Source organism: Lepus europaeus, chromosome 17 (genome assembly GCF_033115175.1).
Source record: "Lepus europaeus isolate LE1 chromosome 17, mLepTim1.pri, whole genome shotgun sequence".
Lineage (NCBI taxonomy): Eukaryota > Metazoa > Chordata > Mammalia > Lagomorpha > Leporidae > Lepus > Lepus europaeus.
The window spans coordinates 76,352,661-76,375,091 of record NC_084843.1 but is presented as its reverse complement, the minus strand read 5'-3'; the positions used below and the strand labels follow the sequence as shown (position 1 = coordinate 76,375,091).

Sequence of the window (22,431 nt, the reverse complement as noted above, 5' to 3'; positions counted from 1 at the left end):
CAGCACGAGCAAAGGCCCTGGGGCAGGGTCCACACAGCCTTACTGCCAAATAACCACGACCACCCCACAGAGACCACCCAGGACACAGGTATGGAATCAGTCACAGCGGCTGATCTTCAGTCCTAGCAAGCCCCACTATGGCTGGGTGACAGCTCAGGGACAGGGTTAGGACAGCACTGAGGAATCCATGAGTCTAGTGAGCCTGTTGTGCTTGGAGCCATTTAACAGTTCCCAGCTAGCCAGAGAAAGGCAGAAGAGAGAGAGACAGAGAAAGAGAAAGAAAAGAAAAGGCAAAAGCACTCCTGGCACTCTGGCCCTCTGGGTGGGGTGGGGGGTCCTGTTCTCACCATCTGTGGTTTCCAGAATTGCAAGGGTGGCCAAACCCCGCCCCGGGGACTGAGAGCACACAGTAACCTCTGCTCTCGCCTCCTTCTGAGCGCCCCTCTCTGCACTGTGCCGGCACCACGACAGTCAGCCACATAAGCTCGGCAGCTGGAACAGGCACAGAGCCGAGTGCCTGCACAAGGGAGGGTGGAGGGCACTGGGGGCACCCAGGGGGCTGCAGGAGGAAGCAGGCAGAGTCAGTGAGCCTAGGCTCCTGGCGGCACGGCAGAGGCGGGGGTTGCCCCAAAGAGAAGGGGCTTGGGAGGGTCTTTGTGTTGCCGCACAGGCCACACTTGCAGGCAGCTGAGCCACAGCGAGAGGGTAGCGGATGTCTGAGCTGCCCACTGGGGTCTCGAGGATGGCTACTCCCAAGCAGTGGGATCAATTCGCGCCCCACCTGGGATGGAGCCAGACTCACCACCATCAGGGCTGCCCAGTGTGAACCTGACCTTCAAAGCCATCAGGACCCCAGATGCCTTCTAAACACCAGAAAGAAGTTGTGCTGAACACTCCGAGACTGGAAGCTCAGCTCTGGGGATGGAGGCCCCCTTTGCAACCTGCTACCCCAGGGGGAAGCTGGGAACCACAGCCTCACCTACAGCTTGCTAGACAGCGAGTAGGAGAGTTCAAACCAGCCTCAGGTGCAGGGGTCTTTCTTGGGAAGGCAGCCAAGCCCACGGCTGATGCCTGCACTGGTCAGCCCTGCCCCCACCTCACCTGTAAAGACTGGGTCCCTACAGAGGAGAAGCTGCCCGTGGCTGGCCAGCAGTGGACACCAGAGGCTCAGAGGGAAGCTTGGTGCTGCCAGGCAGCAGGTTCACCAGCAGGAAGCAGGACCCGAGAGGAGGGGAGGGCTGGGAGCCGCCCTGGGACTCTGGGCAGTGGGGAGGGGTCTGCTCAGAGGTGAGCCAGAGGAGAATTTGCAGGGTTGGCCTGACACATGGAAGGACATCTGCCTTGGAGGTCACCTGTGCCCTTCCTGGTGCAGATTGCCTGACCCTACTCATTCCACATCCCCACCAACTGCCCTGCCACGCAGCCACACGGAGGAAGAAGCAGCTTCCCAGAGACTCCACCTTGGGGAAATTGAGCCTGCCCAAGAGACCCTCTGCCACCTCGCTAAGCTGGGAAGAGAAAGAGGAAGCCGCAGCCACCATCAGCCAACCCTGGCTCAGCAGGGTCTGGGAATGCTGCTTCCAACTGGCAGCGGGCGTGGCCAGCGGTGTGGCTCAGCCCTCCACAGGGCAGCATTCCTGACCAGCCGGGGCCCAGCAAGGGGACAGCATGCTCCTACTCAGTGTCCCTGTGGGTGAGCCGCCATGACCATGGCCACAGTCAGCGCTTCAGGCTTTATCCATGAACAGAAGTGGACTGCTGCACACCCACCCCAGGGCACAGGCTGCCTGGGAAGACAACCCTCCAGAACACAAGCAAGGAGCATGCACAGGAGCAAGGGGCTTCTGCCCGCTACCCCTCAGCACAGACCCCGCGGGAGAGCGGACACCTGTGGAGGGAAGCTGCCTGGGGCTGACGGAGGAAGCAGGATCGGTTTCCTTTGGGGCCTCTTTCTAGACATCCCAATAGGGAAAGCCCAAGGCAGCTGGGGAGAGGCGTCGGGAGCCCCAACGGAAGGGCTGAGCTGCTCCTTGCTTAGCTACAGGCCCAGGAGCAGAGGACAGCAGGGGCCGGCCAAGGACAAGGACGGTGCCCACCCCTGACCCTGTGCTCTCCCCCACACGATGACTTTCAGCTGATGCCCATTCTGGGGGAGTGCCTTGTCTGTGACTGTGATCGCCACCAGTCCCCCCTTCTGATCACACCTAGCCCTTTAGAGGGAAGGAGAGTCGAAAGGACTCAGCAGGGTGCCAGGGCCAAGAAGCCTTGGGAGAAGAAGGAGGAGGCCCCCTGCTGGCCTCCGGATGGAAGGAACCGGCGGGATGTTTGAGCTGCTGGCTGGGGGTGGATGTGTGTGGCATGGGCGTAGGAGCTCAGCCAGACTCACAACAGCAAGAGAGCAGCTTTTGAGCGGAATCAAACGTCTCTGTGCACTCTGCTTAGACGCACGCAGGCACCTGGGGGTTAAGCACCGTCTCCAGGACTGCAGAGGCCAAGCAGGCCTGGGAGGGCCCTAGCTTTAGGTTTGGATGCCCAGCCAAAGAGTGGGAGCAAATCGGGTTGGAACACATACAGGTCCAAATATAGAATCCTCATCAAGTCCAAAGCTGGCCCAAGAGCCCCCCCCTTCTCTGCAGTCCTGCGGTCACCGCAGGCTCAGTAGCAAGTTTCTAAACTTTGGCCCAGTGTGGGAGCATGCCTCTGAGCCCCAGCCCCTCACACGGTGGCTGCCACAATGTGCGCCTACCCCAAGACCATCCCAGGGAAAGCAGGCACACCGCTGATCGGCTACCAGAAGCACACGAACCATCACACTGAGCCCCATGCCTTGCCACGGAAGGGCCTCCCAGGTTCCAGTGGGGCAGCACGAGCCGCCACCCCCCCATGCCAGGGCTACCAGCAGCCGGCAGGCGAGCGCTGTGACCTCAGCCTGCCAAGGATAAGGAGCGCATGCCCTGCACCAGGCCCAGAGCGCGTCCTGCCTGCAGCAGCTGTGTTGTGCTTCGAGCAAGTCACAGACATGGTGCCTCAGTGCGGGTGTGGACAGGGGAGTCCAGGGGTCAGGTGTTCACGGCCGGCGTGGCCCTCCACGTGCCTGCTTTCAGGTGCCCAGCCTTCAGATTTCCAGGGGGGACAGGCCCTGAGACGAGTGGCAGGCGAGGCACTGGCCTGCTGCCCTCACACACAGAGGTGTCCCTGTTCTCAACAGCCTTGAGAAGGCCAAAGCAGCCCTGCCCAGGAACGGAGTAGGAGAGCCTCATTTCTGCAGCCTGGGCCTGGGGGACACCCTCAGCTCCCAGCATCCACCTCGTTGACCCGGGACAGCTGCCCCCAGCCAGCAACTGCCCGCACAGCCCTTTGCGGGCCAGGCTTTCCAAATGCATGCACCTGAGAGATTCTTTTCATGAGCTGTGTGGCCTTGGGGGCTGCCCAGGGAGGGATGGGGTTACAGGGCAAGGCTATGGAGCCCACGTCCAGGCACCTACCTTGACCTTCGCAGAGCTTCCTCGTCGGGGTCTTGCACTGTGGGTAGAAAGGACCTGGTCAGGAGGACTCCCAGGCAGCTTGGGGAAGAAAAGCCGCTGGGGGTCCCTGTGTGCACCGAGTCTCCAGGATTCAGCCAGGCACTGCGCCGTCACTGCCCCCCAGCCTGTCTACTACAGGAAGGAAAACCTGCCTGCTTAGCAGGGGGCTGGGCGGGTGGAGGCGAGAGGAGGTGGTGCAGGGAACTGGGAGGGAGGTCGGAGCTGCAGCCTGCAGGTCCTCTTATCCCAGCCCTGGGCAGTCACACTGCAAGGTTAGTGCGCCACCCCTGGTTGGAGGCCGGGATTGCAGCAAAGGCTGCCTCCCTGGAGAGGTCTCTCCCGTTCCGGCTCCAGCTGCCAACCTCACGCAGGCCAGCTTATCATCCAGGGCTATGGTTCCACTCCCGGGCTTCTGCTGGCTCCCCGACTGTGGAGTCAGGCCCGGGACACTCCCGGTCCCCCAGCCTCTCTCTTCCCTGCCCCCACCCTGCACAGGCCCTCACTCACTGAATTCCGTCCCCGTCATCTGAGCCAGGATGCGGAAGGAGCGCGATTGCAGGTTGGAGGAGCGGCGGGCCCACTCGTCAGCCTCGTCCTCCGGCTTGTTCTGGTTCTTGATCACAGCCTGGTACACGGGCGAGGCGCTGTCCACCGCCAGGTCTTTCACAGGAAGGCTCCTGCGATGCGGAAAGCGGCGTGGGCGTGGGCGGGGGGCCGGGCGGGCACCCAGCTCTTGCCGCCCCGTGCTGCTCCCCAAGCCCTCCCCCTCCCTAGCGCCCATCACACCTTCAACCCCTGCTAGCCGAGACACTGAGGCCCGAGTGTGGCCTGGGTCCTGGTGCTCAGAGTGGTCACAGCGAGGCAGTGGCTCCTGTCACCCACACAGGGTCGGGAGGGGGGCTTGGATCTCTCCTGTCTGTCCCCACCCTCCCCCTCTCCATTGCCAACTCCGGCTGGAAGAAGCCTCTTGCCTATCCCAGGGACTGGACCCCTGTTAAGGGAGGAGGTAGCAGCTTGGCAAGGACATAGGCGTCCTCAGGGCCTGTCCACTGCCCACCTTGCTTCTTTGCATCCAGACCGGAAGTTGCCAAGGTTGTGCTGCATGGAAGAGGCAGTGGGGTGGGGGGCTCCAGGCTCAGCCACAAGAGTGGCATGATAATCAAGGCAGCAGTGTTCCAAGCTCCTGGCCTAGGGGGGTGGGGATCTGAAATGGGACCATGGGGAGGCCATTGCTCTTTGCCCAGGGCAGCACCGCCTCCTGGGATGACCTGGTAACCTTCTGCTAGACCTCCTGGTCTTGGCACTAGGTGGGTGCTGGAAACTCTTAGCTGAATAAGTGAATTGTATGGCAGAGCCTGAAGGGACCCCAGAGCCCCTCAGGATCAGTGCCTCCCTGCTGAGAGCACCTACAGGGCAGGCAGGGAGCCACAGCAAGGGCCCAGAGGATGCAGGCCACCCAACCCACCCTCTCAGAGACGGGGAAGCCACAGCACTAGGAGCCGCTCTTACACACGGGCAAGCTGAGGTCCAGACAGGACAGGTGACACGCTCCAGCTTATGGCAGGTAAGGGGTCTACTGCACTGGAACTCAGGGTCCCTTCTCATCAGCCCTCCGCCCCAGTCACTGGTGCTCAGAAAGACCACTGTGCCCCCTGGAGCTTACACACAGACTGGCTACCTCATTCTAGAGAGACGGTCCAGCCCAGATGTGCCCTGGCCAGAGCCCTCCTGCCACCTCCCCCTGCTGTGTCCCCACCCAGGTCCTCCCCGATGCCTGTGTCTTCCACTCTCCCCGCTGGGAGCTGGGCAGAGCCAAGGCTGGTGGCCTGGGTCTGGTGAGGGGTGGGCTAGAACAGAGGTAGAGAAAGGTGATGGAGGTGGGGCTGAGCTGCTCCCTCCTTCTCTGTCAGGGCTCTGGTCCCACCCACAGAGCTACAGGTGCCGGCAACCCTGGGCTGGGATAACTGGGAAGGCCAGCAGATCCCACTAGGGGCCGGCCGGGATGGGAGTGTGAGCGGGAGGGAAGGCAGAGCCATTTCCAGCAATCGCGGAAGGAGCGCGGAGGTGTTTGGGTGAAACGGCCGACAGAGAAGCATAACCGTGTCTCCTGGTTCCGGCTCCTGGCCCGCTAGGAGGAGAGCCAGGGGAGAGGGACGGCGTGGATGCAAGCCCGGGCCCTGTTCTTGGGCCCATCTACACAGGCAGACCGAAGGCATTTGGGTCTCCTGCTCCCTTCCCGGTTGCTGGCCGTGCTTCCCGCCCAGCCGTGCCAAGGGGGACTTGTGCTGGAGCAGGAGTGAGCTGAGGGAATGGCTGTGCCTGTTTAGGCACGGAGGCTGTGGGAGAAGAGACACAGAGAGGATGGACCAGGTGCTGTCGTCCTGGGGCCCTGGACCGAGGCTGCTCTCGGCTGCAATTCCCAGCTTGTGCTTCTTGCCACAGAAACTACTCAGGGCGCCCACAGAATCAAGCTCACGTCTGCTGTTTCCTCCACTGTGTTCGCTGCCTCCTAATCCATCTCCCTCTTCCACTTCCCACAGGAGCTGCTGCACCTGCAGGCTCCCACAGACCCACCTGCCAAGGGCTGTGGCCTCCAGGAGGCCCCCTTGCCTCCCTGGAGCCCTGAACAGTGGCCCAATGTGGCTTCCAACTACCCGGTCCCAGTGTACACCGGAGGGGGGGCACCCTTCTCCCCCAGCATAACAAGGAGAACACAGAGAGGCGCCCCCAGGCTGAGGCCCAGCAGCCTGAGTGTCATTGCTCTGATTCCTGAGGCCATCGTGACATTACCCGGGACAGACCCCCAAAGCCAAGTTTGTGCCCGCCTAGGCTAAGGGGGTGTCGGGTGCATGTGAGGAATAGCCGTGTTCAAAGTCCGCGCGCCTGACCAGCAGTCCTCACGCACATCCCACCAATCCCGCACACCATCCCGCGCGACCAGACAGACGCCGACGACGCCGGGACAGACACCGCGGGGGCTACTTACGCCAGCGGTGACGCCCTGCCCAAGCAGAGCGACACCCAGCCGTGAGTGCGCGTCCATCATGGGATGGCAGAGGCGGCGCGCACAGAGAGCGGGGTTAGGATCAGAAATGAGTTACGGGAGTGGGGCGGGCGCAGGAGGAAGAGAGAGAGAAAAAGAAAAACGGTTAGTGAGGAAGGAACCAGGGCAATGGACGGCAGCCCCCGGGAACGAGTTCCGGCCGGCCGGGAGGGTCGCTCAGCGGCACCGCGGCAGCTCCGCGCGGCTGCTTTCACAGGCGGGGAAGGGAGAGCGCACGAGGGAGACGAGAAGCTGTAGATGAATCAGTTCGTTTAAGAGCGCATCATGTTGCAAAAACCATGAGTGACCTCGTGGTGAAACCAAACGCCAGCCGAGTTAGTGAAGAGCAGTGTTCCCAACACTCTGCGGTGCACCTGCCTTTGGTGGCTGCTACGCGTTTCAGAACACGCCAAGGGCACGCACGGGTGGCACACAGATGTTAGCAGGAAATCCCTGCGCGCTCCGGGGCTTAGTCAGCCTGCCGTATTGTTCCCAGTCCACATGAGCTAATGGTTGTTTTTAAACTCACACGGTCGTATTTTATACTTCGAAGGATGGGATTCAATTCATCAGCATCGCCCAGAGCTCTGCAAAGCCCTGAGCCTAGCACGTTGAGATGTGCGGCTCCAGGGCAGGTGGCTCCCGCCTCCTGGTGGCCCAGAAGAAGTACTGCTTTCCCAACCGGGCGGCGCTGGGCAGCCCTGGATGGACTAGGAGAGCCCAGCGAATTATCCTTAGGCTCTGGGCTATGTATATAATCCCCATCCTTCTCATAACATCTGTATTCCTAGCTTTGGAGAAAAAAGTATAGCTGTCATTTTAAGATTTTTTTTTTTTGCCATGAGTTGCTGGTGAATCTGATCCAGAGATAAGATGTTAACCAAGGAGATAATCAGACAGTTCTGTAAGTCACCATTATGATAGTCCCAAGCCAAAAACCAAGAGATGTGCGTGTGTGTGTGTGTGTGTGTATGTAAGAGATGACAGAGAGACAGGGAGACAGAGATACATAGAGAAGCCAGAGAGAGAGAGAGAGAGAGAGAGAGAGAGAGAGAAGACAGAGAGTGGTCCCATTGATGTCAGCACTGTTAGCCATTCCATTCGCCAGTGATTTTCAACCAACTGTTTCCCTAGTCCATACACAAGAAGACCCCGGCCACAGTTCACAGGCCAAGTCAGAAACCAGAGGCCAGGTGGCCATCGGCTGGGCCAACTACAACAGTTCCAGAGATGACCGATCTGAGGCACCGCCCCAACCAAGAAACATATCACATCTTTCACTCTCCTGGTTGGGAGAGCTCAGCCCCACCCCTTTCTGCACACCAAGAATGGCTTGGTTATGAGAGGCCTGGGGGTGTCTAGAATGTTCTCTTGTTAAGAGGGATGCCTGCAGTGCTGGCATCCCATATGGGCGCTGGTTTGAGTCCCGGCTGCTCCACTTCTGATCCAGCTCTCTGCAATGGCCTGGGAAGTCCTTGGGCTCCTGCACCAACGTGGGAGACCAGGAAGAAACTCCTGGCAATAGATCAGCCCAGCTCTAGCTGTTGCAGCCATTTGGGGAGTGAACCAGCGGATGGAAGACCTCTCTCTCTCTCTTTCTCTCTCTCTCTCTCTCTCTCTCTCTTTCTCTCTGCCTCTGCCTCCATCTCTGTAACTCTGCATTTCAAACAAATAAATTTATCTTAAAAATAAAAATAAAAAAAGAGGGTTGCGTGTGTCTCTTTCTATACCGGCCCCTCGGGGAGCCTGGGAAAAGCACTTTGCAGGAGGTACTATAGTATCCAGCTTCTCCTGCAGCTGACCGGGAGCTGGTAGGTTCTGAAGACAGGACCCAGGTTCTGCAAGGCCCTGACTCGGGCCTGTGCCCCAGGATGCCCGTGGCAAGGGAGGCGCGCTGGTCCCGATGGCGCCCAGTGGCCTCTGCGGGCGCGTGCAGGAGGGGAGGCGCTTACCCGCTGAAGTCACTGCCCTGGGCCTGGGCCTGGCCGGCGATGGCATCCATGATGGCATCCTGGGAGTACATGCTGATGGGAGTGTTGTACTGGGCGTGGATGATGGTGGCCTTGCCGCCCAGCCCCTTCACCTCGATGGGTTTGTGGGTGGACAGGGCCGAGTCCTTCAGGGCACCTGGGTTGAAGCGTTCCTGGTAGTCGGCGCTGGGGGAGGGGCACGTGAGGAGCAGGGTGGGAGAGGGGTGGGGGAGGGGGAGAAGAGGGAACAGGTGGTAGTTACATGGGAGGTCAAGGCCAGGGCAGACGGTGGGGGTGTGGAGAGAGATCTCCCAAAGCCAAAGCTCTGGTTCCAAGCAGGCGACCCAAGCCCCTCTCATGCCGGTGGTGGGCCGACCCGGTCTGATCAGGAGAGTCCTCCATAAGGCTTCAGGCCTGAGGTCTTTCTGGCCTAGCTCTGCTTTCCCAGCCCCTGCACACCTGGCTCAGCCTCAGCCACCTCCAGAGTCAGCAGGTGCTCCAGGCATGGCGAGATCTCCCCACCACACACAGCAGGGGCAGCAGAGACAAACAGGGCTAGGAGAATGGGGACTTGGGGACAGGGGAAGGAGCCGGACCACGTGAGAGGCAGCGACAGCTCAAGCTGAGTCCAGAGCGCCCCAAAGGCGGAAAGCAGCAGCCCCTGCACCCCCCACCCCGCCAGGCCCAGCAGCTGAGCGAGGTCCCTCTGGCCAACTCTTGCAGATGCTACACCACATTCACTTCTTCCTCAGAGCAGGGCTCAGGCCTCCCGGGCCCCCTGAAGTCCAGATGGCTGTGTGGCCCACCAGCCAGTCCCATGGGGGGAGCACATAGACAAGATCAGGCACAGCCTTCGCAGGGGTTCCCTGCAGGACAGCCAAGTCTTCAGGCTTGCGAGGTCCCCAAGGCGCAGCTTGACACTCTCCCTCCCCACCCCTCTCCTCTGCACCACCTCCCCAGCCAGCTGGCGGGGCTTAAGCAGCTGCAGCACAAATGAGACCATCAGACGGAGCCTCCCAGCCCCCCACCCCAAAAAACCACCTCCGCCCCCTCCTTGAGCTTCACGTACATGCAAGCTCACCCAGGAGCACACAGGCACCAGCACTCACACATGCACACACTGTCCACGCCAGACAGACACGCATGCCGGGCGAGCACACGGCGCACACACATGCTGTCCTGGATACTAACTTGGCCGGCGAGTTGGCTACCACCTGGGGAGGAAAGAAAGGGCAAAGACAGGGCCGTGAGAGGGGGGTTCCCATGTTGGGGGTGGGGGTCTGAGCACCGGGCCCCTCCTTGGGCTGGCTGTTTCAGAGGCAGAACCACTCGAAGCTCACTGGGCAAAGAGAAAGGAATGAGCAAGGCAGGGCTGAGTCAGGAATCCCATGCCCTCGGCATCACCGGAGAAAAGGGTTTCACACCCATCTTCCTGGGCGCTCGCGGCGTGTAGACGAATCCCCCCCCACCACAGCTTGACTGTAGACCCCCGAGAAGAAGCTGGGGAGTGAGGCAGGCTCTGCTGTGGCCACCACTGGCAGGTGACAGCAGCCCTGTCCCACGAGGCCAGCTCCAGAGCTCTGCTCCCCAGCAGGTGTCACAGTGGTGCTGGTGGGGGAGGGGGTGTCAGAGTTATGGGATGTGTGTACAACAGGGTTACCTGTGGTTCCGGACCTGCTCTTCCTCCTAAGCACAGGGGTCAGGGTGGGGGTGGCGCAGTCCTCACTCCTAACAGCACTGTGGACCCCCCAGTGAGGAGGAATGAGGCATCTCAGGGAGAAGTGTGGGTTTGAGACTTGCCAAGGCAGCCCACAGAGGGACCCGGCCCCACTCCTGCAGCCTCCTGCAGCAGGGTCTCTCTGGGGGCCACACGATCTGCATCAGATCTCTGTACATGCAAACCCCCTGTGAGTTGCCAGTGGCCTTGTCCAAAACTGAGAGGGAGAGAATTTTCTGTCCACAGACCCTGCCGCCTTTCCGGGTCTGTCCACCAGGAGCTGTGGCTGGGGGAGCCTGGGTCCCAGTTGACTTAGTCCTGGACAAGTCCCGGCCAAGCGCCTGGGGAGTCAGGCCAAAACCAAGGGGCTCCCTGCTGCAGGGAGCTTCACCGTCGCCCTGTTTAGCCCCAAGTCCACCACCGTCTCCGAGCTGATAAAATTCCCTCTGTGCTTCCAGGCTCAAAATAGCCACAAGCGGAGCTATATTAGGAACGGGCCAGCACAGAGCTTCCATTTCTTCTCCATTTTTGGCCAGTGCTGACAGCTGCACAGTCAGCTCTTGCCTCCACCCTCCCTCCCCCAACCAGCCCAGTGCCCCCTGCAGAGGGCAGTGTTGGCCTGGTAGGGTGAGGGCTCCCTCTTCGGCCTTGGTTCCTTGTCCTCTGCTCAGCTTCTGCCTGAGAACCCAAGGCTGGGGTGCCTACAGCAGACACAGCTCGGAGAGGAGCCAGTGCCAGCTCTAAGACCTGCCCAGGTGGCCTGAGAGATGATGCCCTTCCATGTCTACCCCAGAGAGGATGCCTTTGCACCCCATCTGCTCCTCTGCACGCCTCCCAGGGGATTCAAGCTGCCCAGGGAGGCAGGGAAGGAGCCAGACAGGACACAGCTCAATCCTGACCCTGCCTCTTCCTAGCACGGTGACTGGGCAAGAGTCGCCGTTGGCCTGTTTCCTCATTCATAAAATCGAGATGGTGACACCTACTGCCCTGATGAGCGGAGTACAAAGAACGGGACCCTGAGCATGCAGCCCTCAGCATGGATGCACATGCAGCTTAGCCCTGGCCGACTCTGTTGCTGGACGTGGCCCAGGTGGTGGCCCTCGGCTTGGCGGAGGCTGCCCCAGGCTCCTACAGCTCAGAGATGCTGTCCCTTCCTGCCTGCATTTCCCGGGACAGCAGCAGGAGCTTTTGCTTTTAGCTGAAGCATGCCGGCCTGTCTTCCTTTAGAGGACACTGTCGGACCTGCTGCTCTGCTCATCAATAATAATTCATACATTCATCAGGCCCCGGGCAGCTCCTGGCCCAGCGAGAGGGCACTGCAGAGTCACAGGAAGTAGAGGAGGGGGGCTGGCCCCTGACTTCCCCAAGCAGGTGGCTAGGTCCTCGTCTCAATGCAAGGCAGAGTTAGTTGGACCCAGGTGCCAGTTCTGTTTGCCCCTTACGAGCTGTGTGACCTCGCACACAGTATTCACCCGCTCCGAGCTTCTGTTTTCCACTTGGAAGATGGAGGCAATGATGTGCTCCTTTGAATTCGCTAAGAGACAAAGCGTGTGGATGGTTGGCTGCCTCCCAGCTGCAGAGAGGGCCTCATTGCAGGTGGGCCTCTGCAGGAGGGAGGGTGTCCCAGTCACCAGAGGCCACCTCCCCAAGCAGGCTGTCCTACCAGCCCACCAAAGGCAGGACAAGGAGACCACTTCTGTTCTGCTAGTCCCCGAACTTTCTGGCCAAAGGCGCTCGGGGAGGAAACCCTGCAGGGCACAGACATGGCTCTGCCACCCTGGGTCAGGGAAGCTGTCTAGTGCCAGGGGCCAGCTTCATTCAGGGTCCCAGAGGAAAGCATGGGCGATCCGGGCAAGCAACAAGGCCCACAGGCAGCAGCAAGCTGGTAGGGCCCAGGCGCCTCCTTGCAGCAAGGGCAGAGGGAAGGGCACTGGGCTCCTGGTTGGACTCCCACATGCACCAGCTGAGTGAGCCCAGGCGGTGACAACATGGGGACCCCACGTGGGGCGTGAGTGGCAGCCCAGACTCGTGCTGTCTGCTAATCCCAGGACGCCGACTGAGTCACGCCTCCCCCTGCATGCCAGGGACGTCTGAGCACCAGGATGTGCTGCCTTCACCCAGGCTGCCCTGCATCTAGCACCCTCAGATTCTGCCACCAAGCACTTGGGGCAGCTGTGGGCATCAAGAGGAGATAGTAAGTGTGAAGGGCTTGGTGCTCATACACGCTGGCGTGGGGCTCCCTGCCCTAGCCCTCACAGTGAGGCCCAGCTCCATGTTCAATGAACTCCGGTTCTCCTGTCTCCCAACAGTGAGACCCCTGGGTACTATTTTCCCCCACAGCCCCTTTCTCCTCTGGCTGCCGCTTCCTTGCTTCCCCACCTTGGCCACGGTCCGTCCTGCACAGCTCAGGTACTCCCCCCTCCAGGAAGCCTTCCCAGACTACTTTCAGCTCCAGAGGAACCCGCCCCTCCACCTCTCTAACTCTTCCTTGCTCCTGCATCAGGGCTCCCCGAGGAGTGCCAGCCCAGCAAGCTGTCTCCTTGCCCCATAGCTCCTAAAGGCAGTCAGTGGTGCTGGCCCGTTCTAGGGGGTGGGAGGGACCTGGTGTGAAAGTTTGGGAAGCCGGAGCGTGCCGCCTGCAGGCCTGGCTCAGCCGCTTGGTAGCTGAACAACTGCACCATGACCGCAGTGTCCCTGAGCTTCCCCTGTGCCAAGTCTGACAAGTCACCCAGGTGGCCGCGTGAAGCAATGCCACAGCCGGCTCCTGGCAGATGGCCTGGCGATGGTGCTGCTGTCAGCCTGCACTGCCTGGTGAGTTTGGGGCTGGCGGGACAGAGACCAGTGCCTCGCTCTGACCGTCTGACCAGGATTCCACTGAGCACCAAAGCCCCAGGTGGCCCCAGACCACGCGTGGAGAGCCGCGTGCCCATTACCTACCCTCCTGGGAGTCCAGCACCCGAGGCCTTCCCTCGGAGGCTCATGTGATACAGCTGAGCCATCTCCCTCAGGGTCTCTGCCGAGTACAGGCCAATGGGGTTGTTGTACTGCCTCGGCCGGCGCGAGCCCTGTGCAGCCCGGGCCCCCTCCGAGCTGATCTTGGTGCTCGGGCTGCCCTGTGAAAGGCCGGAGTCCAAGACCTCCGTGTGCGGGGAGAAGGTGGAGGCCTGGGAGAAGGAGGGGCTGAAGGCGCCCCTAAGCTCTGGGGTGCCCGGCGTGCCCGGGGTGCCCGGGCCGGCCCTCGCCTCGGGGCTGCCGTTCGTGTCCAGAGCAGGGTCCTGGCCCAGGACAGCGCCATGCAGGGGAGAGAGAAGAGAGCGGTTAGAGGCCACACGCATCCTGAGCTTCTATGTGGACCTGGAACAGATATATTAGTGCGAGCGCCCCGCAGCCCACCACCCGCCACCTGCAGCCCGCTGCCCAGAGCGCCTGCAGGGAGCTGCGAGGGAAGGGATGTATCTGGAGGAGCAGGGGCCGCCCACGGCCTGCAGTTGGACAGAAGGCGAAGCCTGGACAGAAAGCCAAGCCACTAGTGCTACCCCCAGGGCGGCCCAGGGAAGAGGCTCTAGGGCTCAGGGTATAGCAGGAGCCTCTCCATGCTCTGTCTGTTTCCCCTTCTCCTAGGAAGAGAAGCCCCCTATGTGGTCCCTGGGCTGGGACAAAGCAGGCAGGGTACAGGGGTGGGAGGGGAAGCTGAGGAGGTAGGTGGGCTGGCATTTGGTCCTCTCAGTCGGACCCAGCGCTTCTCCCAGCCTGTGCCCAGCCTGACGCCCTGGCAGCCTCTTTTTCTCCCCCTGCCCCATCCAGTCTGTCCCACTGGGTAGATGGGGACCGGCATGCAGTCAGACCAGGAGCACAGACTGGGAGGGAGATGGGGCGAGCCCTTGGGGCCAGGGGCTGCAGCTGCTTAGAGGGGGGTTGGGAAGAGCCCAGGGCACAGTGGGAGAAGTCTGGTGTCAGAGCTGTGCTGTGCCCCAGGCTTGCCTCTAAGGTGGCAGGGGTGTACAGCTGGGTAAGTAGAAACAGGAGGGAGAGACCTTGAGCGCGGGAGAAACCCCGAGGCCAGCAGCCCCTGCACGCTTGGGAGCTCCTCCTGGGTTGACTGGCTCATGCTGGACCTCTGCTGTGGTCACCCCAGCCCTACCCCCTCAGACAGAAAAGGGTCCGAGGCTTCTGGATGTATGTCGCCCTGTTTTGAGAGGAGGCTATCTCCTCTCCCAAGACTACTGCAGCCCTAGCTGGTTTCCTTTCAGCTCAGCACGAGACTTGGGGTGGTATCTAGCCCCCAGGCAGGCACCCCCAGACCTAGTGTTTCAAAGGGAGTTTGCACACCTCCCCTGGTGGCCTGTCCCCCTCTCCAGGGTCAGCCACAGCAGGGACAAGCAGGCCAGGGCTACACTCCAGGAACCACAGCCGAGTGTGGACCCCATCGCCAACAGTCAGCACCTACCTTTTGGTGCGGGATCACCGGCAGAGGAGACTGAACCGGGGGCGCAGCCGTGGAGATGGGAATGGGGCGCTTCGACCTGGAGAAGCCAGAAATGGGACCAATGAGGACAGACACCCCTGGGGCCAGGGGAGCTCCGGCCTGGGTTGGGTGGGTGAGGGGAGGCGAGGGGTGTCGGGTAGCCAGGTCAGAGGGCCTGAGCAGGCTGGAGAAGTCATGACTCTTGGGCACTTTGATGAGCACCCAGGGACCTCTGCCGTGTCCTTGGGAGGCTGCGTGGGCCCAGCTGCCCATGCGCAGGAAGCAGCACCACCCCACCCTCAAGCTGACATGCAAAGAGGGACAGGGACATCGGCCTCTAGTGCTCAGCAGTAACTTGGTCCTTATCCTTCCTCTGTTCCAGGAGGGTCTTCCTAACCCCCCTGCACAGTTTCAAAGCACAGGGCCGGACACATTCAATGGCTGCACCCCAAGCCCCACTGTTGGTCCCGCACAGCCAGCCTCCCCCCACCCCCACCCCCGCCCCCGCCCCCGCCCCCAGAGAGTGACCACCTACTTCTGCAGGGTGAGGCTCAGGTTGTAGCTGGCAGACTTGATCTTGTTTTGGGCCTCCAGGTGGGTCATGGTGTCTGTGTTGACGCCGTCAATGGCCACCACGAGGTCACCCTGGCTGAGCTGGGACTGGGCTGCCTTGCTGCCCGGCGTGATCTGATTGGGGATAGCAGAAGCGGGGAGAGTGGGTGTAAGGAGAGTGGTCCAAGAGCCACCAGGCAGCATCAAGTCATGAAGTCTTCTGTTCACTGTGGACCGCACCAGCTGCTCAGCAAGCCAGGCTCCCCTGGCTGGCACTCTGTATCCGACTGCGGCCAGGGGACCAACTCCGGCCAGTGGGGTAAGGGTGGAAGTAATGCATGCCCCCTCCAGTCTCCTCAGTGGCTGTCTGGGAGAAGAGGAGGACAGCCAAGCCGCTGACTGTGGGGCCTGGATCCTGGAGTCCCTGCCTGGAGGAGGGACCAGGAGCACCCTGTGGGATACTGCATGAGTGACAGATAAGCTTTCATGAGCTAAGCGATTGCAGCTTGAAGGCTGTGTGTTGTAGGGCTTAGCATATTATCACCGCGCACCCTGCAAACCCAAAAAAGAGCACCTTCCAGGCCCCAGGAGGGAAGGGTGATGCAGGAGCTAAGACTCAACAGCACCCAGAGACACTGTGAAGCCAGCAGGTGGGATAAATGCACCCGCACAAAAGCATCCTAGTGCAGGTGCTACTATGGCTGCGAGGGAGCTAGGTCGGCTGGGAAATGGGGCCGGGCTTAGGGCTCTGTGGCCAGCTTCACTCTTCCAGGAAGAGGGAGTGCAGGTGTGTGGGCCAGAAAAATCCTGCACCCCAATGACATTACAACATCTTGAAAACTGGAGGGTCCCCATCCCCAGTGTGACCACACAGAAGGCCAATGCGCCTCCACCTGGAGTGGAGGCATATCAGGAGGGCTGCATCCCCAAGGACATTATGCACAAGGCCAGCTTCTGCACACCCCGCCCCTGGGGAACAGCACGCTGAATGCCATGCGGCCCATCCACAGTGATAGCATAGGTGACCCGAAATTCCAGAGAGCCTGGTGACATCACCTAAGGCAGCATGGAGCCCCCCCCCCCAGTGACATTAGCAGCCCCACCCCTAAGTGTAAACCATGGCATGTCAAGGAGCCTCTGTTCCACCCAGGCTCTGCATGCCCCTTCCCCAGGGACATCACGGGAAGGAGGAGGCTCTGGAGCACCCGGCCTCCCCAAGGTGTGGCTGCAGGGAGTCCCTTGGTTCTACCTGTCCAGAACGCCCACCAACCAGTCCGCCTGGCACCTTCCTGGCTATAACCCAGGGACAAGGCCAGCTCCTAACAATGGCAGAAGCTGGATTCAAGGCAAGTCCTGGGGACCATCCTCGAAGGAGCCCAGAGAGGAGCTGGGGACAGTCCCACGCCCCAGGTGCCAAGCCTGGGTGGGCCTCTGGCCAGGCCCTGGCTTTGCAGACTTGGATGGAAGCCTGCCCCCAGGCCCCTCGCGGGGAAATCCCATCCAAACCAGGACACCCTGCGATCTGCAGCCTCCACTCCACTCCCAGATGGGCTCTGCAGGTGGGCCCTGAGTGGTGTCTGAGGCACCACATCACTGGTCCAAGATCACGAGTCATGGCAGCAAGGCCGGGAGAGCCCTCACCAACTGCTGTTGACCAGCATTGTAGCCCTCAGGGCCGGGCGCCTTTGAAAATCTTGACCGCTGCATGCCTAGCGTGCCTTTCCCCGCCCCCAAATGTGCTGGATCGAGGCAGGCGCACTAGAAACCTGGCCCAGCTTGCCAGCGAAGCACTCTTGCACCTGATTTGCCAAACCCAGCTGGCTCCCAGGGTCCAGAGGAGCGTTTTGAAGATGACTGGGGATTTCTGAATCCAGGAGAGGTCTTCAGAAGGTACATGGAAAATGCACATGATGAAAAGGCTATGCATGGGTTTCAAAAGTGTTTGCACCACAAGAAACTTCTCTTTTAATTCCACCTGCATGAACTTTTGAAGTACCCTTATGCTTGCAGCCCTTGTCCCTAAATGTATTGTTAGCGACAGGAGTGGGTCACTGCCTTCAAATGTAGGAGATGAAAAAGGTTAAAAAAAAAAAAAACAAAAAACAGCGAAGAAAAGCAAGATGCTCAGCTGTATAAGTGGAGTCTCCAAGCTAAGCCGAGCAGCCGGGCTGTGTTGCAGACGCCTCTGGCTTCCCATGCAAGGCTATGTGACAATCCCTGGCTCTTTATCACATTCTCAAACAGAGAAAAAGAGGAAAAAATCCTACAGGCAACACCTGAATATTCACCCACCGCCGCGGCCCCATCTTAACATTCCTCTTCATCACACGGCAGTCCCTCTCCCCCTCCATCGGCCCAGCTTAGCTCTGTGGCATTTCAAAGCAAGTGGCAGGTACCAGAGTGCTCCCTTTCCTGCAGGGACCCCCGACTGCAGCTCGCCCCCTCAGAAGGGACTCCCCTAGCCAGGACACCCCCAGATGCTTCTAAAGACCTAGAAAGATCATCACCCTGAAGCTCTGGGGTGGCGGCAGCTGCAGACGCCATATAGAAGGGTGCCAGGCAAGACGGGTGTGTCCGTAAAATTGGGATGATGGTGTGAGCAAAATGATATCCAAGAGAGGCCAGGCCAGGTCAGCCAGGGCTAGCCAGGCCCGTCCGACTGTCCCCCCAGGCACCAGACAGTTTGCGCCGAAGCTGCCTTGCGTAGGCCTCATCCTCAGGTGTGGGCTCTCCTGCGGGGAGAGCTCAGCCCCCGTGGAACCTGGTCGGCAGCCAAGCAACCCACAGGGAGCCGCCAAGCTGGCTCCAGCCTGCCCCTGGCGCCTGTCTCCCTGCACCTGCGTGTGCTCGTCAAGGCTCAGCTCGCCTGGCCCTTGGCTGCCCTGAGCAGGGCCCAGGAACCCTCAGGGTGGGGGTGGAGGTGGGGTACTCCTATGTGGGGGCACTCTTCTCTTCTGCTCAGATGTCCTTAGAGAAGGAGGCAGGAATCCTAAGGTGGCCATGGGCCGTGGGATCCCCTCCCCTGCCACTGCAGGAGCAGCCTGCCCAGGTTGGGGTGGGGCAGGGGGCACCCTTGCAGCTTGCCCAGAGTTCAGGGCTCAGGAAGTGTAAGGTTGCTCACCTGACCCTCTGTCCTCTCTCTGTTGACGTCACCCCAGAAAAGGGCCCAAGTGCCTGAATCCTTGGAGGGTTATCTTTCTATCCCCTTCTGGGCATTTAGAACCCTCTTTGGAATGAATATTTCATTCCTACCCCACTCTCCAATCTTCTCTCCCAACAGCCACCTGTCAGCTGGAATCCTACCCCCAGGCAGAGCCTCGAGAGGCCTCAGGGTGGGGACCCCAGGTCCTGGCTCCAGAGCTCCCAAGCACAGGCACTCGGGCTTTGCTGGGCCATGGTTGGTCTAGGACACCCCCACCCCTACTCCACCAGGACCACAGGGGTGATGGCTGATGCCAAGGCCACCCAGGCGAGCTGAGGAAGGAGGCGGCCGGCGTAGGAGGAGCCGAGCCTCAGCCTGCCCCATGCCCCCCAGCTCCAGGCCAGAGACTGCGCCTTTCTCTCAGGGTTCTTTCCATGGTTGCATTGTTGAACAGGGTGCTACCTAAGGAGGCGCTGGGCTGTGACAGGAACAGGGAAGCATAGCTCCTGGCCCCAGGGGCTGCCAGAGGCCCGAGGCTGGCAGCCACATCCCCAGTTCTGAGCCGGCCTGCTGTCCCAAGGTGGGCCTGGGTGTCTGGGGTGAGGGGAAGGCAGTGTCCAGGGTCCTGGGGAACCAAGGCACTGCCAGGGTTCAGTGCAGCCGTGAGGTTGGCTCCCAGCTCCCTGGCCCCAAGGAGGCAGGCTGGACTGGAAGCCATGGCTCCCAGCGCTCAGAGCTGTCCCGTCTGATGATGGGTGCTGCTGTGGCAGCTCCTTCCTCCCAGCCCTCCCAGGAGGACCGCCCCACAGCATCTGTGAGCCACGCAACTGTATCACCATCAGGCCACGTCGCTGCCTTCCCATCTGGCCTCCCCTGGGGCCCGACCCCGGCCCTCACCTTCTCACTGGAACCTTCTGTCTCCCCACGGCCCCTCCCCACCAGCCTCTTCTGTGCTCAGAAGGCCTCTCTCTGCCTCATTCGTCCCCAGAAGCTTCTGCTGTGTCCTCTCCTTTCTCTACCTCCAGACGGTGCTGCCTTCTCACACCCAGCCCTCCAGCCGAGGCCTGGGGTCCTGCTCCCTCAGCTCAGTGACCACGCCCTGCCCTGCCTCTGGGTACTGACTACTGTCAGACACCCCTGTATGTAAAGCCTGCCTCAAGCCTCCTAGGGCAGTTCTCACTCAGAGATGGAGCTTGGCTCTGAAGGGGCAGAAAACGTGGGTTTAGAAGTGGGAGCCTGGGCAGGGGGCGTGAGCACTGGGGGCAATCAGCGAACTGGGGGGGCACCTCCCAGCCTTGCTGCTCCTCAACTCCCTTAGCCCAGGAAGTCCCTGTGCGGGCCTGCGTCCTGGCTTAGGGACCTCCGAGGGTTCGGCTCCCTGGGACCCCTGCAGCCTCACGTCTTTCCCCTCCAGAGCCCTGGGTGGGGTCAGAGACAGCTCTCTGAGTGGTGAGGAGGGCCGGAGGGGGGCCCTCTGGGAAGGCATCCCCTGCTGCCTCTCTGCCCTTGCTTATCTTGCCCTGTTGGATGGCCAGCCGGCTGGGAGGAGCCCGGGAGGCGTCCCTGACCTTCAGGGGGCTATAAACAGCTCGGCCTGTCAGCACTGCTAGGCGCTGCCCAAGAAACAGCACGAGGCCTCCAGCGGCTTCAAAATTCCAGGAATTGCCGGCACAGCCACCCCAGAATAGTCTCGACCTGTACCCCTCCCCCTCTCCCTCCCCAGGGACCCTCTGCACGCTGGGTCCGCACGTACAGTAGCTGGGAGAGCCACTAAAGACAGAAACCCAAACCAACAGAGGGGCCAGCAGGGCACCTGGGGGTGGAGGCCCCATCTCTCCCACCAGCCAGGGGTAAAGGCTTCCCACCAAGTTGCCGGTAGAAAGCAACTGTCCCCATGGCCAGGTGAGCTGCCTTTTCTCAGGTGACACAGCCAGCAGGGCAGAGGCACACACACACACGTGCTGCTTCCATGGACTCAGGGAGCTGCTCCCGCTCCGGCTGCTCCCACCCCTCCCCCACTTCCTGGAGAACTGGCACTGGGCGGGGGGGGAGGGGGGGGTGTGCAGCACAGCTCATGTTGCAGGCCCACGCACCTGTCTGGGTTAAATAAAGGCATTCCCCTCCACCCTCTGAGTCCCCCTTCCCTGTGGGTCCTCAGACTGAGACCCTCTGGACAGAGGCTGCCTCCTGGCCCAGGGTGAGGCCGTAGCACCTGTGGGCAGAGTAGGGTAGAGGTGGGGTTGTTCCGCTCTGCCTGCAGGTGTCTGAGAGGAGGAGAAGCAGTTGTACCTGCAGCTGGACCAGGCTGGGCTTCTCCCAGCCTGAGTCAGAGGGGCAAGGGCAGGCATGGGCATTAGGGGTCACCAGGATTCCACCCAGAGCTGTCTCTGGCCTGTGAGGAGAGGGAGTTTGGGCACCTGGATGAGAAGAGAATCCTGGCTCAGGGGGTACAAGTCCCCCAGCTGGGAAGCAGCAGGGTCTGCCTTTGCTAGCTTCTCCCCTCAGCACCATATACCCCAGTGCCCTGTGGCAAAGGCTCAGGCCAGGATGCCCAAGCAGTGTCCACTGGCCCGTGGTGGGAAACGGGTCATGGCTGGGATGGGATGCGGTTCCCCTTAAGAGCTCTGGCCCTGCCAGCCTGTGACAAGGGGACAGAAGAAACTTGCCCAGAGGGAAACACCACCGCCAGGGAGGCTGGTGGGGCCGTGTGTCCATGGAGCCTGCCTGGTCTGGAGCAACAAAGCCCAGGATGCCAGCGCCCATCATACCAGCGGCCCACCAGTGGCATCTGTCAAAGGGCCCTGGATCCAGGGGAGGGCTCCAGCGGCCAGTCCAGCCCGCTCTGGGGCTTCGGTGATTTGGAGCATGGCCCTGAAGGAAGTCATCGTGCCCATCCCCGCCCCCCCTCCCCCGCCGTGCCCTCCCCAAGATGTGGCTTCTATTTTTAAAAGTGCCCCAGGCCTGGGCTCCAATGCATCCCCACACACCCCCCTCCCCGCGGCGAGGACATTTTCCTGCCTACTGCCTCCATGCTGCCATTTAAGCCCCTGGGCTGCCAGGGCCAGGTGGTACATAGACCCTGGGTGAGGTCATTGGCTATCCTGGGTGCCACTGAGCCTGGGGCTATTCTGTACCCACAGCATGGGGCAGACAGCACATGTAGGAAACTCCAGGGTGGTGGGTTTGGGGGACATGTGGGGTCACAATCGGGCACAATCAACCCCCATCATGTCCCAGGAGAAGACGTGCACCTTGGCGGGGGGAACTGGGCAGGGTCTGGGGAGGAGGGAGCCAGCGGGACTCAAACTGCCCCATGTCACCACCTCATTAGGCAAGGTGTGCAAGGCTCTGGGCATCCTTCGTGTCTAGGACCCTGTGGTCTCCAGGGCAGTAGGTCTGGCGGGTGGCGACTAGGGTGAGAATGAGCCAGAGCTCCAGCTGAAGGGGGAAGGGCCAGGCGTCTCCCCAGCCACCGCCAGGCCAGCAGGGTCCCGAAGAGCATAGCTCTGTAGGGTGCTCCTGAGTGGGGCTGCTTCTTGGGGAACCCCAAGTGCCCGTGCCAGGTTCTAAAGCCAAGACTGACCCTCTGCCCCCTCTGCCAAGCACCTTCCTGGCCTTCTAGGCTGCCCCCAGCCCAGGGCGAGTCTCTGCCACCCTGAACAAGAAACAATTTCCCTGTAACCCTAGGTAGGCAGCACCCCAGACACCCCTGCCCACACACCACCCTCCAGTGCAGCCTGGTGGCCTCACCCTGCCCCCTCGTGCCCAGAGCAGCCCTGCCAGGCCTCAGCCACCAGACAGAGGTGCCTTGCACTGCACCCTGGCCTTGGGACCTCCAGCCTCAGCTCTTTCAGGCCTTGCTGGTCAGTCCCTTTAATGGACACAAACACACTAAGCACCGACTACGTTCAAGGCCCTGGCCTAGGTGCTGGGGCCAGAGCAGTGACAGATCTTCCTCTACAGGACATCTGGCTTCTGGTCTTTCTGACCAGGCTTTGGGATCAGGGCATAGTCACCC

The 22,431-nt window shown here is 61.1% G+C and overlaps 1 protein-coding gene across 5 annotated transcripts in view; it reads right to left on the bottom strand.

The window, feature by feature from the left end:
• The window catches only part of LDB3 (LIM domain binding 3), a 60,036-nt gene that overhangs the window by 36,566 nt on the left and 1,039 nt on the right, over positions 1 to 22,431 (bottom strand). For 2 of the 5 annotated variants that reach the window (XM_062214530.1, XM_062214532.1), the window contains exons 3-8: positions 15,255 to 15,406; positions 14,702 to 14,777; positions 9,729 to 9,751; positions 8,520 to 8,723; positions 4,032 to 4,201; positions 3,486 to 3,522 (exon numbers count right to left, since the gene is read on the bottom strand). In XM_062214530.1, the coding sequence (XP_062070514.1) occupies positions 3,486 to 3,522; positions 4,032 to 4,201; positions 8,520 to 8,723; positions 9,729 to 9,751; positions 14,702 to 14,777; positions 15,255 to 15,406 (662 nt within the window). Of the gene's footprint in view, positions 1 to 3,485; positions 3,523 to 4,031; positions 4,202 to 8,519; positions 8,724 to 9,728; positions 9,752 to 13,191; positions 13,530 to 14,701; positions 14,778 to 15,254; positions 15,407 to 22,431 lie in introns of all 5 variants that reach the window. The other 3 variants (XM_062214529.1, XM_062214531.1, XM_062214533.1) reach the window with 2 other exon arrangements.